Source organism: Mustela nivalis (assembly GCF_964662115.1).
Source record: "Mustela nivalis genome assembly, chromosome: X".
NCBI lineage: Eukaryota > Metazoa > Chordata > Mammalia > Carnivora > Mustelidae > Mustela > Mustela nivalis.
This window is the reverse complement of record NC_139040.1, coordinates 67,808,195-67,825,734: the sequence shown is the minus strand read 5'-3', so window position 1 is coordinate 67,825,734 and position 17,540 is coordinate 67,808,195. Positions and strand designations below refer to the sequence as shown.

The 17,540-nt window shown below is 51.7% G+C and overlaps 1 protein-coding gene across 5 annotated transcripts in view; it reads left to right on the top strand.

The window, feature by feature from the left end:
- The first annotated feature begins 7,687 nt into the window (after nt 1-7,687).
- Nucleotides 7,688-17,540, top strand: part of NHSL2 (NHS like 2) — an 88,345-nt gene continuing 78,492 nt past the window's right edge. For 2 of the 5 annotated variants that reach the window (XM_082716148.1, XM_082716149.1), the window contains exon 1: nt 7,688-7,832. In XM_082716148.1, coding sequence (XP_082572274.1) covers nt 7,766-7,832 — 67 coding nt within the window. In that variant the 5' untranslated portion in view covers nt 7,688-7,765. The remainder of the gene's footprint in view (nt 7,833-17,540) is intronic. The other 3 variants (XM_082716142.1, XM_082716147.1, XM_082716141.1) reach the window with 2 other exon arrangements.

Below are 17,540 nucleotides of genomic sequence, written 5' to 3'. Positions count from 1 at the left end.
TTGTCATGCATGTCTTTGTGTTTTATCATTTATAGCATCGATGAGCACAGAATTGCATGTATATCATTTATACAGAAGTAGACACCTGTTGGGGTAGAGTCTCAAATATATTTGGAAGCCAGCTGGCCAGCTCTTGGCCATAGATGGGTTAAGCTGGGCCAGCATAGAGGTTTCCCTGACTGGAGGATGAATGACTTGGGGGCTCCCGGGATCGGGGGACCAGCATGCCCCCTCTAGTTTGCTTCCCCCAGCCTACTTCACAAATGTCCCCACCCTTCCTGACCTTTGGAGGTATGTGTATTTCTAACCCTTGGCTACAGTTTCCTTTGAAAGTCTCTTATAGACCCTTCTACTCTGAACCGTGGTGCTTGTCTCTCCCCAGGGGGAAGTATAGAAAGAAAAACCGAGGCCTGGGAGTCCCCTGAAGGCATTCGTGTGTCCTCTGTGACCAGAAGAGCATCTAGAACAGGATGGGTGTTCAAATTATCTGAGAGGAGACTTGTTGATCAATGTCAATGCATAGGACAACCCTTTGAGTGTCTGAGGCGAGAGGGCCCTCAAAGGAACAATTAGGTCCATGTGTTTTACTGTCCAGGTGGAAAAGAAATGGGGCTCAGAGAGGCCCAGGGCCTTCCCAAGGTCATGAAGCAACCAGCCCGAACCCTCTCGTCCCCTGTGCTGGCCTGGCTGCTTACATTCTGGGCTGTATGCTTGTTTATGATCCAAATCTTGGCTGGTTCCATCCTCTTGGCCTTGGCCTACTACTCATCAGCACAGGCTTTCAGATGGTGCTCTGACTTTCTTAGTGGAACAGGGGCCAGAGAAGGAAACTTGCCTCAGATCACAATTCTGGAGCCTACTGCCCTCCCTGAACCCACTTTTTATATACCTGCACCCCCCTTTCCTTGAATGTCAGTGATATCAACACCCTTCCAGTAGGTCTTTGGGCCCAAAATACAAAGCATGCAACTCACCTTGAATGAGGGCCTTCTCTGTGTCAGCTTTTTTAAAAATAAACTCTATATAGGGAATTAACACACAAACACACACACACACGAGCACATATCAAAAAGTCCACAGGGGGGGCGCCTGGGTGGCTCAGTGGTTTGGGCTGCTGCCTTCGGCTCAGGTCATGATCTCAGGGTCCTGGGATCGAGCCCCGCATCGGGCTCTCTGCTCCGCAGGAAGCCTGCTTCCCTCTCTCTCTCTCTCTCTCTCTGCCTGCCTCTCTGCGTACTTGTGATCTCTGTCTGTCAAATAAATAAATAAAATCTTTAAAAAAAAAAAAAAAAAGTCCACAGGGGCACCTGGGTAGCTCAGTCAGTTAAGCTTCTCCCTTCAGCTCAGGTCATGATCCCAGGGTCCTGGGATGGAGTCCTCCATCTGAGCTCTCTGCTCAGCAGGGAGTCTGCTTCTCCCTCTTCCTGTGCCCCTCCCCCACCTTGTGCTCACTCACTCTCTCTCTCTCAAATAAATATATAAAATCTCTTTTTAAAAGAAGTTCACACATCAGTGAATGATAATAAAGTGAACACAGCCATGTACCCATGACCCAGGTCAAGGAGGGGAGCCTGACCAGGACCACAGACCCCCCCCCCCCCGACAAAGCAATTCTTGGTCATCTTCGCAGATCTCCTCACCACAGCCCACGAGGAAGGGATAAGTAATTCAATCTACTTTACAGATACCAAATTATTTTTCTTGAACTCATTTAATTCAGCCCCAAATACTCAAGAAATTACACCAATTTTTTCCTCCAATTATTATTGGAGTCTAGTATGCATTAGAATACATCCATGATGATTAGATTTAAAAAGATGATCTGCGTATATGTGAAATTGCTTGTCATACCACTGTTTCATGTACAACTAGCAAAACATGTGTCATACTTCAGGGATCATCGCGTTGTACTGTGGGAATAAACACAGGGAAATGGTTGTTTACAGCTGGGAAGATCAGAAAAGGCTTGAAGCAGGATGGGAGGTGTAGGCAATGGCCCCACCAGTCTCAAAAAGGTTGTGGCCACAGGGAGTGAGTGTGTTCCTGGCTGCAGGGCTGAGAAAGCTTTATGGAGGAGGCAGGGTCTTGAGGGATGAATACGGCTTTAAACAATCAGAGATGGAAGTGGGAAGAAAACTATTCCAAGCACATGGAATAGAAGGGAGAGAGCATTTTGGGGACATGGGAGAGAAGTTGGTACTTAAGGCTCGAGGGGGCCTGGAAAGTGTCTCCAGGGCAGCGCGCTGAATGAATGGCCCAGGACTGGCTTCTGGGCCAGGACCTACCGGAGTCAGAGCTGGGGCCATGTATTCAAATTCACTTCTCCTTCTGAAACTTGTACTCAGAGCTTCGCCATACCAGGATAGGGTGTGTGCTGATCACGGCCGACAGGCCAGCAGAGTGAAGAAGAGACAGACCTGGAGTCAGCCTCGCGTGCATTCTTGCCCCGACCCTGCCACTTACCAGCACCACCTTCTTCCCTAAGCTCCCTTTTCTCATCCACGGAATGCAGACCGATCATCGGCCCCTCACACGTGGTGGGGAGAAGTCAGTGAGAGCACGATTCAAGTGACAAACTGGCTCTCTTCCCAGCTCTTGGGTTCCGTCAGGGAAAAATCTGGAGATAGTACCACCCGCCTCGTTCCCATTCCCCCCACCTCCCGTCCTCCAGCCCTGTGTACAGCTGGACACCGTTGATGAGGTGACAGCAATGAGCCTTAAACCCCTTCACTTTGGGGAGATGGACCCCAGAGTTGCTGATTTTGGGCCTCAGACTTCTCTGTCCCCTCTTATGGTGTGTCTAAAGGCACTAAGTCAGGTGAGGAGCCCGGTCCTCTTTCCTGGATAGACATGGCTGCTTCTGGCCTGGCTTGGCTTATGCATGAGCCGGAAAGATGCCCTTTCCCTGCCCCCAAAGTCCACTGAAGACACTGCAGGGGACCAAGTCCCCTCCTAAAGCCTTAATGACACACCTCCTGCCCCCCACCTGAGCACAGTGCTCAGCACAAAAGATTGCAGAATTCCTAGCTCCTTTCTGAGGGCGGTGATCTCGCATCAGTAAACCCATTAGAACCGACCACCCGCACCACACACAGCCTGGATGTCTACCCTGATAAGTCAGAAGGGGTGAGAATATTTTGAAAAGACTCTTGAATTGCTGGGAGTGGGAGGACCAAGCTTCTGAGGGTTGTTAGGGAGCAAAGGAGAGGTAGGAGGAAGAAGAAGAGGGAAGGTCTGCGTGGGCAGGGTAACGTGGCCCATACCAATGGGTTGGCGAACACTAACCGAGACGTCCTCTGTGCCAGGCCCAGCAGAGCGCATACTCGGGGGCCCCAGCTCTGACACAGCCCTCCAGCAACTCACAAGCTGCCAAGATCAGAGAAGGTTCCGGAGCCCATAGAAGATTTCTAACAATCCTGGGACTTCTGTGTTTAGGGACAAGTTGAGTGGCTCAGACAGCCCAGGCTGAAGGTATTCAGAGGGAGTCCTGCAGACTGGGAGTGGACAGGGAGAAGACTTTAATGGAGTGGTGGGGTTAGGGCTGAAGCTGGAGGACCAGGAGGATTTGGGAACAGTAGGGAGAGACAATGAGAAAGGGATGAGAAGCACTTAATTTTTTAAGATTTATTTATTTTAGAGAGAGAGAGCAGCGGGGAAAAATAGAGGGAAAGGGAATCTTAAGTAGACTCCGCACGGAGCACAGAGCCCAACGTGGGGCTTGATCTCACGACCCTGTGATCGACACCTGAGCAGAAACCAAGGGCCCAGCTTAACAGACTTCACCACCCAGGTGCCCCAGGGAGCACTTTTTAGCAAGTGCTGAGTATATGCCTCGTGGCATTTGGCTAATGGAAGTCTCTAGTTAGAAGTTTTCGTTCTGTTATACAGATGAGGAAAACTGAGGCTGGGGAGGTTAAGAGACTTTGTGAGGCTGCACAGGTGGAAACGGCGGAGTAAGAATTTAAATCCAGATTGCTCTGCCTATAGTGCCTTTCCTGGGTTGCTTTACCCATTAGGTGACAAATCTCAAGGGCAAGGTAGAGAATAGAACAAGTAGCCCATGGATTGAATGGGTAGAGGGATTTATTTCAGGCAATAGAGAAGTGGAAGGGGTCAGATGGGGCTAGTTCTGAGTACAGCCTAAAGAGGGTGGACTTGACACTTCATTTATTTTTAAAGATTTCATTTATTTATTTGCTTGTTTATCAGAGAGAGAGAGAGAGAGAAAGTGTGAGCACGAACAAGCAGCAGGAGCAGCAGGAAGAGGGAGAAGCAGGCTCCCCGCTGAGCAAAGAGCCTGACGTGGGACTCCATCCCAGGACCCTGGGATCATGACCTGAGCGGAAGGTAGATGCTTAACTGACTGAGTCACCCAGGTGCACCTGGGCTTGATGCTTAAGACAGCAGGTCACTGGGGTGGATTCCAAGCAGTAGAGTGATAGGATTTAGGTTACATTTTGTCAACGCTTGCTCTGGCTGCTGTGTGAAGAACAGATTTGAGAGCATAAGGGTGCAGACAGGGAGCCCGGTGAAGAGGATGTTCAGTGCAGTGGCTCAGGGGAGAGGTATTGGTAGCTGGGAGCACAAAGATCGAGGTAGAGGTGATATTGCAAAGTGCTTGGATGCGAGACAGTTCTGAGATTTTGAATGTCGGAGACACCTGAAAACACACCCCATCCAGGTGAGGTGATAAAGAGTTAGACAGTGGAGAAAGTACTGAATATGGAGACATACAGGGGCCCAAATCCTGTCTACCCCACGTACTAGTTGGTTTCATTTAGTCAAGAAGGAGTAGGGGAGCCTGGGTGGCTCAGTTGGTTAAGTGTCTGCCTTCGGCTCAGGTCATGATCCCAGGGTCCTGGGATCTCCCTCTCCCGCTCCCCCGGTTCATGTAGACTTGTGGGGTGTAGACTCTTTTCTGAGAACTCAGATGAGAAGAGGAGAGAGAGGAATGATGGGGCAGAGGAGAGGCGGGGAGAAAGGAGGAGTTCTGTGTCCGTTGTTCTCTTTTGTTGGTTTTTCTCCTCTGGGAGCAACTTGAGCACTTGTCGAGGCCCAGTGGAAGAAGCCAGTGGGGACCTTGGCCAAGCTGCCTCCCCTCTCTTAGCCTCCATTTAGGTACCTGTAAAGCAGATCAATCTCAGGATATCTACCTCACAGGGCTGTGTGAGAAGATCTACAATGACCTAAAAAGTTCTGAGAGGGACGCTTTTGTAGTCCTGGTCAAGCTCAACTTCTTGACCTGGGGAGCCGGTACATGGGTGTGTTCAGATTACGATCATTCACTCATTCCTCAGCCCCACCCTCCATCCCCTTACTCTTCAGATGCTCCAAAACCCGTCTCTTCCTGTTTGAGCTTCCTTGGCTGGCTCCTGGGAATATCATCTGGGGTCCCAAGTGCACAATGCCATTGAGTTCATATCTGGTTTGACTCCCAGCGTGTCTTTTGCCTTTTAGAACCATCTCCAGATCTCATGGGTCTGTCTCCTCCAGCCTCTCTTCAGGCCATGTTTACAACCTTGAACCTGCCAAGACTCACATCAAGGACCTACTGCAAGTAGATAAGGGGGCAGGGACCAGATGCTCCCCAAACCTTACCTTCAGGGTTTTTACCATGTTCATAAACCTTTCATGATTCTTACTAGGTTCATACATCCAGTTTTCCCAAGATGCTTCCCTCTTGGCCTCTTATACTTGCTCTGGGACCTCTGTTGCCCAAGCCCTATCTTTCTGGCCTCTGGGGGGTCTCCTTGGAGGCCTCCTGCCACATTCCACAGTGAGTTGCAAAGCCCAAGCAAAGATCATACCATCCTGTGACTTTTCTGTATGATTGTGTCTCTCCCGCTGGGCTGGGGAGCCTGGAAGGCAGTGTCTGCCTCCCTCTGTTGCCTTAGTCTGGTACAAAGGTGAGGCTTAAGTGATGTGTGTTGAATTGTTGAAGAAAACTGAGGAGGCCCTTGGCTGTTGGGGGCCTGGCAGGAGAGGTTCCTAGCGGGGGTGGTATTCTAAATACTGAACAGTGTGCCCTTTCTCTCCCCAGGTCTAGCCAGCTCTTCCTCACCCTTCGTGACCCTGTCCAAGTGTCACCTCCTCTGGGAGGCGGCTCCTCTATCTCTTCCAGGCCAAAGAAGTTTCTCTTGGGTGCTCCTACAACATGTGGATCCCTCCCCTGGTATAGCGGTGATCCCGTTGTACTGTTATGCTCTGTGGGTGTGTTGGTCACCCCTCCTAGATGGTGACTTAACTACATCTGGGTCCCCAACACCTAGAAGAACACCTGCCCAGCCAGAGTAGATACCCGAGAACTGTTGAAAGAATGGCAATGATTGGGTGGGTGGAGGGACAGATGGACGGATGGTTGGATGGATCCCACTTTAGACCTCTTGCTCCAAAGTCAGAAGGCACCGCTGTCTGGGTGGAACAGTGCCCCAAGTCTGCCAGGTGGAGGCGCTAGCCAGCTCCATACCCACAGTGCTTGGTGGCCATGACTTTGAAAGAACAGGCCCCCTGTCTCCGAGCAGGAATCTGATGACATCAGGTTGGACCGTACCCCAACTCCACTAAGTAAGCAAAGTCACTCAAGGCTGTCTAGCTCTGGGGGTTGATTGCAGAAGCCATGGCCCTTTCCTCGCTACCAGGCTGTTAGGGCTGGATTGAGCTGCTGACCCAGCACAACCTACCCCGTGTCATTTATCCCACAGGGCTGCAGCACTTGCAGTGAGCAGCTGCATGCATTCGGGGAGGGGGAGGGAGAGAGAGACAGAGAGAGTGAGGGAATTACAGTGGGACTCATGGAAGGAGCCCTCTTATTGGCTGCCCAGGGTCCCAGTTCTAGGCGCTGAATCTCTGGGCTGCCAACTCAGCCCTCCCCCTGGGAAGGTAAAGCAGGCAGGGGAGGGGAGAGCGGAGCGAGGCTTCAGGTGTGCCTGACAAGGCGGCAGGTACGCCTGGTGGCCACATTGGGCATGCGAGAGGCATCTGGCTGTGTTAGCTCCGAGCCCGCAGCCTGGCAGCCTCGCTCTCTGCCAGAATTTCCCCAGGTCTCCTTCAGGACTGGAGCCCGGAGTCCGTTGGCAGCTGTCACTTACAGAACCGGATCCATCCCCCAGTGGAGTAGGGAGCTGTATCACTTAGAATTCCTGGGTAGCACATTCCTTCACTGGTCCCTGTCACACTCCCGGATTAGGCTCTGTTATTGGCCCCTCGCTCCTGCAAGCTTCTGCAGACAGAGCGAGGAGCAGCGGCAGCAGAAATGACAGCGCTGAGAGCAGAGGCAGCCAGGGACGGTGAGGGCGGACGAGTCGGGTCCCCGCGGGTGCCCGTGCTGGCCCCGGCTGCAGAGGCAGATGAGGCGGGGGCCGCCCTCAGGGCTCGCTAGGGTTTTCCTGGAACCTGGGCTGCTCAACCTGAGTAGAGCACTAAGCAAGGGAGAGGGGGAGGGAAAGAGAGACAGGGGAAGAGGGGAGGAGGGAGGGAGAGAGAGAGAGATAGAGAGAGGCTGAGAGAAGCTCCTAGCGGGCTATAGTCCAAGTGAGAGGGTCAGGTCTGGACAATTGTGTGCCAGGGGCACAAGTGGAATTTGGATGAGCCATGTGTGTGAGAAGCAAAGCCGAGGTGATGTAAGCACCTGGGGAGGAGCACAAGCAGAGGAGGAAGAAGAGGAGGAGGAGGAGGAGGGTGAGGGGAGGAGGAGGAGGCAAAGAAGGAGGAGGAGGAGGAGGAGGCGGCGGCGGCAGCCACGGGGCGGCTGCCAGTCCAGAACAGAATGATGGGCAACTCTCACCACAAGCAACCGAGGAGTAAGAGCCAAAGCTGGATGCATTCAGCAACAGGTACTCTCTTCCCTTCCCTCTTTTTCTGGGGCTCCTCCAGCCAGGGCCTCCCCAGCTGCAGCCGCGCGGGGCCCCTGACCCTTGGCATGACTCGCAGGGGCTGGCAGGGGGCGGGGAGAGAGCCTGAGGGAGATGTGGGTGAACTCCCGGCTCCGCTGCTCCCACGCCAGCCTGAATTGCATAAGTCAGAGCTCCCTAAGCTGGTGGGGGCCAACCTCTTGCCAGCAACCCCATGTAGCCTCTGGAGGGTGGCTGGACTGTCTGGGAAGTGAGCAACGTGCCTTGGACTGAAGTTTATTGCTAGGACTGTGCTTTCTGTCTGGATCCTCCTGTAGGCAGAGACCTGGAACCCTGCATGGCTTATCCTTTACGAGGCTCCTTTGTTATTCGAACCTTCGCCTCCCCCAGAGTCCCCCCCACCCCCGCCCAACCTCGCACAGTACATCTACACCTCTCCTGGCTCTGCCTCTCATGCTGCATGCACTAAACGATCCAGACAAATCTGTTTCTTGCTGTGTAATGCCCTGCCCCCACCTCCTGCCCCAGCCCTGGAGGGGAGCTCCCCTCACTGCAGGGGTGAGAGGAGCATGTGCTGGCCTTGAGCTTGGTGCCCTCCTACCCTGGGCGTGCCCTGCGTCGTCACTTGGCCTTCTCCAGACGTGGACTCAAGGGTGTTGGCATAGTTTCCCCCCTCAACAACCTCGTCCTGGATGCTGACAGTACGGAAATCAGGGACACAGAACCTGGAGACAACTTTTCCTAGCTCTCCTTCCCCAGCCATGCAAGAGCAATGTGGATGAAACTTCTCTTGTCCCGTTCACCCCTGCCCCCCCACAACAGTTTTCCCTTCTGCCTGAACCTTGGCCACTTGGGAAGCACCTTCCACTGCTGCCTCAGCTCAGGCCACATGCACGAGGGCCAGGGGTCCCCTCCCTCCATCTTGCTAGTGCCCCCCCTCATCTTCCTACTCAGCGCCCCTCCTTCCAGAAGAAGCCCCTGGTTTTCTCAGTACCCATTTGGGAGGCCCACATCTCTGGTTCAGGCCAGTGGGAAGGAAAGGAAAGTTTTTGCCAAGTTTAACTCAAGTTTAGCATAAGAAAGCAACACACAGATCAGTGTCTTACCAAAAGCCTGCCACGTTCAGGACCAGAGGGCTGCCTCTGCCTTTTCTGAGGAATTTGGCCAGCCCAGGGGCTACAGGGAGTTGTCTGGGGCCAGCCAGTCCTAGGGGCAGCCCAGGAACAGGGGTCTCGCAGGGTGTCAGGGCGAGGGAAGCTACCAGAAAGCAACCTGGATTGTGCTCCAGGGAGGGTAGCTGCCCCTGGGGTACACCTATCAGAGCTGTACCAGATTTGCCCTCCTAGGTGGGCTTAATTTGGGCCCCTGTGGGGCACTGAGCCAACAGCACAGGTTCTGGGCCCTGAAGTTTGTTTGGAATCTTCTGGGGACATACTCTTCCAAGGCCACCTTTGGGTGAATGGCCCCACCATCACCTCATAGTGTCCTGCATCCCTGGCACAAACCTGGAGGCTCAGGCCCCATGGGTTTTAAAAGGAGATACTCGGCCACCCAGTATGGGAGCTTGAGGAGCACTTTCCACAAGTAAGTGGAAACTTGAGACGCTTACTGGCTGCTATTTCATTTCTTAGACATTGTTCTGCATCTTCAAGGCCAGCTCCAATCCAGGTCATCCTGGAAGCAGTAGCTGCTGGACCGGCTTCTGGAGGCATGAGGAGGTGGCCTCAGGACTCCTTTCTCCCCCGCTTCACCTCCTGGCCCTCGCCTTTCCCCAGCACTGTACTTGCTCGCTCACCGTCCCTAGGCAGTCCCTGAAGCCTCGGTGGAACGCTCAGTCCTGCTGAGCCAACTAGAGAAACAGCCAGTTAGCCTCTCGGTTAGGCTGCACACTGACTGGTCAAGGAGAGGAGATAGGCACAGGAAACAGCTACACAGTCTAAGGGAGGAGATGACGCCAACCTACAGGAGGTAGGTCTGTCCTGAGGTCCCCACAAGAGCCTCAGGGAGGAAGAAAGCCGACCCCTAGATGCAAATGTCCTTTCTTCAGAGCTCCCACTCCAGCTTGCATCCGCTCTCCCTCTACTCCCTCTCCCCGCATAAAGGTAAAGCCACACCTGGAGACCATCTCCAGAGGCTTTGCCTCCACATCTCTAGTGCCCCCTCAAACTAACAGTCAGCTGCTCCATGTTCACCTGCATGTCCCACAAGGACCTCACGGTCAGCAAAACACATCTTGCTCTCCCCTCTGCTCCTGCAGAGAGGCTCCTCTTTCTCTCTCTCCGTTTTCTTTAGGTGACATTTTCTTTAGGTGACACCGCTATCTCCCCAGGAACCAAACTCGAAACTGGAGTCATAGTCTGCTCTCCCCACTTCCTCCCATCACAATGAAAATTTTCACTCAACCATCTGTCCGTCCATCCATCCATCCATCCATCCGACAAGTATTTATCGTTGAGCCTTCCTCTGAGAACTGGCAGCCCCTCCTCTTATCCCACTGTCAATGTGAGTCCAGACCTTTGTTACCTCTGGCCTGTTCCAGAACTGGGCTCCCGGCCTCCACCTTTGCCTTTCTCCTGGCCATGCCTAGCGCAGCTGGCCACCAGAGGAATCCGACCTTGCACTCTCAGGCTATGAACCCAAGCCTTGCTAATCTGGGGCAGGTAGGTTAGGGTTGCTCCCAGTGTGTGCCCCGCTTGTCCCAGGTCGCCCCAGGGATCATTTGTACACAATCCAGAGAAAACTTTTTTTTTAACCTTCCAGAGTTCTGTATGTATTTTAATGTGTATTGGAAAAAAATATTACCATCCCAAATCCAACCCATGGTTTCTCATGTATTTTTTATTAGGGCAACATTAAGTGTTTTAAAGTGAGTCTTTTCAAATAGTTAAGTAAATGGTATTACAGGTGGTGCAGGGAAATGGAAAAAGTTGAAAATGTGAGACACAATTGCCTTAGGTTTGGGAAGCAGCGGTTTCTAGGGTAAAGTATATGTTCCTTAACACGCTGTAGAGACTTTCCATGATGGGACCCACCTAGTTCTCCAGCCTTACCGCCTCTTACGTCCTTGTGAACTTGATGATCTAGCCATCTTGAACGACTGGTAGATTTCCAAATACACCATATGCCCATTCGGCACGTGTGCGCTCACAAATGCACTTTCTTTTGCCTGGAATGCCTCCTCTAGCCTCCCATCTTCTCTTGGCAATTTCCTATTCATCCTTCAAAGTGCTGACTGGGTGTCTCCTCTTAGCTGAAGCCTTCCCTGATTGATCTCCTTCCTCCATGCAAAATTTATTAATGGAGTTCTTCATTCCATCTTCTGTGCTAATTTGGTACTTTGTATGTAATTTTATCATTGCTGGGCAAAGTCTTTTCAATGGGTTTTTCATCTGGCTTTCTTTCTTTCTTTCTTTCTTTCTTTTTTAATGAAGACTTTCGTTTTTAAGAGTGGTTTAGGTTCACAAACTTGAGGAGAAGGCATAGAGGTTTCCTGTGTACCCCCAACCTCCCCCTTCAGACTGCCTCCCCCATGATCAACATCCCCCACCAGAGTGGGACATTTGTTACAATTGATAAGCCTACTTACCAATTACATGTCATTATCACCCAAAGTCCGTAGTTCACATTACAGTTCATTCGTGGTGTTGCGTATTCTGTGGGTTTGGACAAGTGTATGATGACATGTACCCATCATTAGGGTTTCACAGAGAGTATTTTCACCACCCTAAATGTCTCCTGTGCTTGAGGTATATTCATCCTTCCCCTACCCACCCCCAACCTCCAGCAACCGCTGGTCTTTTTACTGTCTCCCGGGTTTTGCTTTTCCCACAATGTTGGAATCACACAGTATGTAGCCTTTTCAGATTGGTTTCTTTGTCATTTTTATGGTTGTTGTGACATGCTTATCTCCCCTAGTAAAATGTGAGCTTCTCGAAGGCGACGGCTAAAACTGGTCTACCAAAGGGTGGGAAAGAACTGTTGACCAAACCTCGGAAGGCTTGAGTTCTGATCTCTCTTGCTTGGGAACCAGAAGGGTGATCTTGAGCAATTCATTCCCCTCTGCTACCTTCATCCTTCTTGTATAAAAAGCTATTGATTAGGGGCACCTGGGTGGATCAGTCAGTTAAGTGTCCAACTCTTGTTTTCAGCTCAGGTCATGATCTCAGGGTCACGAGATTGAGCCCCACATAGAAGGCTCTCCTTTCCCTCTTGCCCTCCCCCCCTGCTCACGCACTCTTTCTCCTTCTCTTTCTTTCTCTCTCAAATAAATAAATCCTTTTTAAATTAAAAAAATTTTTTTTAAAGATTTTATTTATTTATTTGCCAGAGAGAGATAGAGAGTGTGCACAGGCAGGCAGAGTGGCAGCAGAGTCAGAGGGAGAAGCAGGCTCCCCGCTGAGCAAGGATCCCAATGTGGGACTCGATCCCAGGACGCTGGGATCATGACCTGAGCTGAAGGCAGCCGCTTAACCAACTGAGCCACCCAGGTGTCCCAATAAATCTTTTTTTTAAGCTATTAATACTTAAAGGGGATCCTTGACACACACAACCCCCACTTCCCACCCTCCTGCTAGTGGTGGTTGGGAAGATGTGGTGTGAGATAGCTGGAAAAACTTTGAGGAGGTTGAAATTGCTTCTCAAGTGAAAGAAGAGTGATTATGATTGCAGATGGGGGAACACGGCAAGTCTACCCCGAGAATGGAACCAGTTGTGAGTCCGGCATGTTTGGGGGACCGTGGCCAGACTGAGAGATGCAGCTGCAAAGTGGGTGCAGGTCGGGGGCTGGCACTGGGAAGGTCCTAGAATGTGAGAGGCATAGGTTGCTTTGACACTGGAAAACCTTGTTTGCCAAGCTCATGAGTTGGAATTGACTTCCCACCAACTTTTATGCCCCTTTCTACCCCCTGAGTGAGCTGTAGCCCTCTTGCCCTATGACTCTGGATGGCATATGGGCAGGTATGTGCTACTGCATCCTCACTACCCAGCACGTGCAAAGCTGTGCACATACTGTCTATTCGGACCCCTAGACCACACAGGAGGGCAAAGGAACCAATAGCGCACACCTGTGGTACACATACCAGCACTTTCCGTCCGCAAAATTACTTACTTAACCCTTGTAATCACCTCCAGGCAGGAGTGGTGGATGCCATTTTATGGATGAGAAAACTGAGGCGTGGGAGGAGAGCTGCCCCAGGGTCTGATGACCCGAAAGTTGCAAAGCCTAGATTGGAGCCCAGGGCTGTCTGACTGTTAAACTTGTCCCTGTCGTGCCACGCCACGGGCCTCTCCGCGTCTTTGCAACTGTGGCAGGAGTTAGTAACCCTGGAGACCGGGTGTGGTGAAAGGAAGGTTCTATGGCTCTGTTATGGTAGGGCGAGCCCATCTCTATAGCAACAGGAACTGCAATTACCAGCCCGGTAGAAGGCCCACCATATGTCTAGTTGATGGCACGTTTGTGTTGTGGGAATAATTAAACTCACTGGAGGCTCCGTGTTTGGTCCAGAAACTGGAGCTGAGCCTGAGCTAGCAAGAAATTGGGGTGTCCTTGAGTGTCAGCCTAGCCCGGGTGTTGTGATGGGTTTAGGATACAGAGAGAACTGCTCTCCGACCCCCCACTCCCTACCCAAGCAGCCATCCCTGTGCTGTGGGCAAGGTAACCTGTGCTCCAAGACGAAAAGGAGTTCACTGTTCTCTTCTCTGTACTAAACAACATGCAGAAGTCGTCTCATTGCGTTTGCAAGGCATTTTCGTAGTTGACCCAGCCCTTTCGTATTCATTAGCTTCTAGAAGTCTCATAATCCTTGATTTTGGTATATTGGGTACTTGAGTGGTAGGGGTGACTGAGGGGGCCAAGTGGCCCCTATCCCCCTGGGGACCTTCTTCCTAAAGACCTATTTCCTAACTTGACCTAAGGAGCCCAATGGAAGGTGGAATGGGAGAAGCTTAAACTCCAAGGCACCAAACAAAAGATTTCCTGGTGCTCCTCACCTCCCACAACCGCAAGACATGTTGGAGGTAGAGGCATGAGCCCTGGGGCTTGAGGCCGATCACCACAGTCACACACTTCCTGGGCTGAAACTGGAAGGAAGCACCAAGTGTATAAATAGTACAATGGCCAACCTGAGGGCAAATAACAGGGAGATGGCTACGTAAATCTGAAGCATCCCACCTCACTGAGGTATGCTAGCACCGTAAAGAGCTAATTCTGAGGACAGCTGGGCAACATGGACAATGCTTATAATGAAAATCCCATACAGAATGCGCACTGTCAAATTGTATCTGTGGCGAGCTTTGCAAGCCCTGTAAAAAAGTATATCTGCACACCAGCAAGGACTGGAAGGGAATGGTGGAAAAAGCAAACCTCGATTTATTGCGAGTGGCAGGCTGGTTGGCGAATTATTCTTTCCCTCAGATTTCCATTAGTGTTGTTATAATGTCATTCGTGCAAAGAAAAATAAAAACCACTAACATATAGAACAATTGCACTGGCAAATCATCCTGTCAGGCTGAGAAACCAAATCGTGTCGTTTCTCTGAGCCAGCATACGCTCAAAAGGCATCAGGGCAAGAGTAAAGGCCTCTTCTTACAGAAAGAAGCAGCCGCAGGAAATGGGGGGAAACGTGGATTGAGTGTGGGCAGCCCCGGGTTTGAACCCCAGCTCTGAGCCTTACTTTGAGTTCTGGGGGAAGTGACTGCAGCGCTTGTACCCCTGTCTTCTTCAATTGGAATGTAAGGATGCTAATTATATAGCCACTGTGACCCCCTTACAGGGCTGTGGTGCAGAATAAATGATGTAGGGTGTTTCGAGGGCTTTGTGAGTTGGGAGATGCTGTGCTGTGTAAAGCCTTATTCTGGTATATATGCAAATAACTTGAGACAAAAACATTAAGCACCATTCGCCACTGTCCCACCTCAGCTGACAGCAAAGCGAGACTGGCCTGTGCGGCTCAGTCTTGTCTTCTCTGGGCGCTGGGTGCCACTGAGATTTGATACTGCAAGTGAGGTTGTCCAGTTTTAGCCAGGGTTAGGGAACACTTGGGAAAATGTCGTGGGCTTTGCTCGTCCTCTGAAGTGCTTAAACAGGGTGGGGAGCCGATGAGAGTAATTGATAGAGAACATGGCAAAGACTTCTTCAGCTGCTCGGACTCTCGGACACACATGGCCACCTACTAGCCTGTTTGCCTTTCAGGCAAGTGACCTAGGGTCTCGGAGGGCCCATTACCTCCTTGGTCTGGTGGAATTAGTCCTGCCCGCCTCTGCACAGTCATGAGGATGAGATGCAGAGCCGGCGAGGAGTGTGGGTGTGGTGCCTTTCACTGCTTGAAACTGTCAGCATAGAGGGACTCCTGGGTCACTCTGTTGGCCAAGCGTCCAACTCTTGGTTTCGGCTCAGGTCATGGTCTCCTGGGTCATGAGATCGAGCCCCACATCGTGCTCCATGCTCAGTGGAGAGTCTGTGTGAGATTCTCTCTCTCCCTATCCTCTCCTTTCCTCTTCTCTCCTCTCTTCTCTCTCAATCAATCAATCAATCAATCAAACTTTTTAAAAAACCTGTCAGAGTAGGAAGGATCTTTAGGAATCACTTAACCTAGGGTTCCTCAACGAGTGCTGAGAGGGGTGTGGAGGGAGGCTTGGGGGAGCATAGTGTGTATATATTATTTTTGCCTGTCAGTATTGAAAAATCCTCTATGGGAAAAAGAGGCTTTTTGTCTAGCATGGTGGGGCCCGGGTGTTTCAATAGAGGTGAGGTAGGAGTTTGGAAACCACTCACCTCCCCAAAAATTTTCATTTTATAGACCCACAGAAATAAGGTGATGTGCCCAAGGTCACCCAGCTACAGAGATTAATGCAGGCCCTAGTCCAGCGGCCGCCCATCCCCCCTCTCCCCCGCCACCACACCGCTGTCACCACTGCCCAGGAGCCGTCCCCATGCCCTCTGGGATCTCCCCAAGCTGCCCTGTGCCACCATGTCCATATGACCATTATCAAGCTGGGAGAAGCCAGACAAGGCTCAGACATTGAGAGGAGGCAAAAAATGAAGTTTGAGATAACAAGGGAAGATGGCCCCGGTGGGGGGTCCTACACACTGACAGGTCAGCTCCACATCACCCCCCCCAACCCCCGGGGCAGTCCTTCCAAACAATTTGAGCTAATACAGCCTCCTAAGTGCCATCTGCATCCCTGTGGAGAAAATGGTCTTTGATGAAACCTTCATCTCTCTCAATAGCAGATTTTCTATTTAAAAAGTCAATCTCCTGTCAGATTCTCCAAGAGCACAGATGGAGGGTTGTGGGGTCCTGGGAGCAGGATGAGGCTCTCAATCGCTCCCAGTCATCCGGGTGGAGTGTGTTCTTTGAGCCTGCTTTCCGGCATTGGAGACGGTGGCACAGAGCCACCTCTGTGAATTCCTTTTGTGAACTTTGTAGATGCTGGGGGTCAGGCAGGTGCTGTGTAGGCCCCTCGGGCTTGCTTCAGAGAAGACGTGCCCCTCTCTTGTGCTCCATAAGGGATTAAAGGCACATCCCAGCTCCAGCATACGGCTCCTTCAAGATATTTGGGACTGCCCAGCAGCCTGGGGCCTTGCTCCTGCTTCAGGGACCCGACTTCTGGGATTTCTGGCTTCTGTGACTTAGCTCCTCACACTTCTGCCCTGGCTTTTCTCGCCGAACACTGATGCGGAATTCTACCTTCCCCCTTGCCGTACCCTTGAGTGCCTCTGCCCCTGCACTATGATTATCTTCCTGGACATCTGCCCCAACCTTTGGTTCTGTCACCAGCTCCCTCCTGTTGTCTGGGTGCTGTGGAGCCTGGCTTGGGGGGTGGGAGCGAGCTGTCTGCTTGGAGTAAAAAGCAAAATTGAAAAGGGAGAGATCTCTTTGGTGGCCACAGAGCCCAAGGTCACAGCACTAGTTCGTAGGATGAAAGCAGCCCCTGTTGCTACCATTGCTGGGCCTCCAACCACCCCCCACCCCCGACATGAGATCTGTGTGATGGGAACTGACACATGCCAACTATCTCCCCCTACCCAGGGGGCAGTTGTTTGCCTTGACTCCAGCTGAAAGAGTTCAAAAACAAGAGCCGGGGGAACAAAAGACAGATACTGGCCAAGGCTCTAATTTGTAGACTCTTCCCATCCCGAAAAACAACACGGTCCTGATCCCATATGATGGCAGCCCCTGCCCAGCCCCACCAGCCAGCTCCAGCCCAGAACAGGCCAGAGGAGAAGGGGCTGCTGAGGTTGACCTGTGCGAGGTGACCCAGGGATGATAGCCATTGGGAGACCAAGCTGAGGATAAGACAAATGACGTTTCTTGGGAGCCTGGATGGCTCAGTCGGTTAAGCATCTGCCTTCCTCAGGTCATGATCTCAGGGTCCCGGGATCGAGTCCTGTGTCGAGCTCCTTGCTCAGTGGGGAGCCTGCTATTCCCTCTCCCTCTGCCTGTCATTCTCCCTGCTTGTGCTCTTTCTCTCTGTGTGTCAAATAAATAAGTAAAATCTTTTAAATAAAATAAAATACCAACAGCATTCCTGAAGGGGTGCCCCCTGAGCCTTGGGTGGAGGTCTAGCATGTTCAGGAAGGTGCTAGGAGACACAGGCCAGCTCCAACATACCTTTTTCCAAATCAGGCAACACCCTGAGTGCTTTGCCAATATTCAGTCATCTGACCCACGTGGCAACCTTACAGCATAG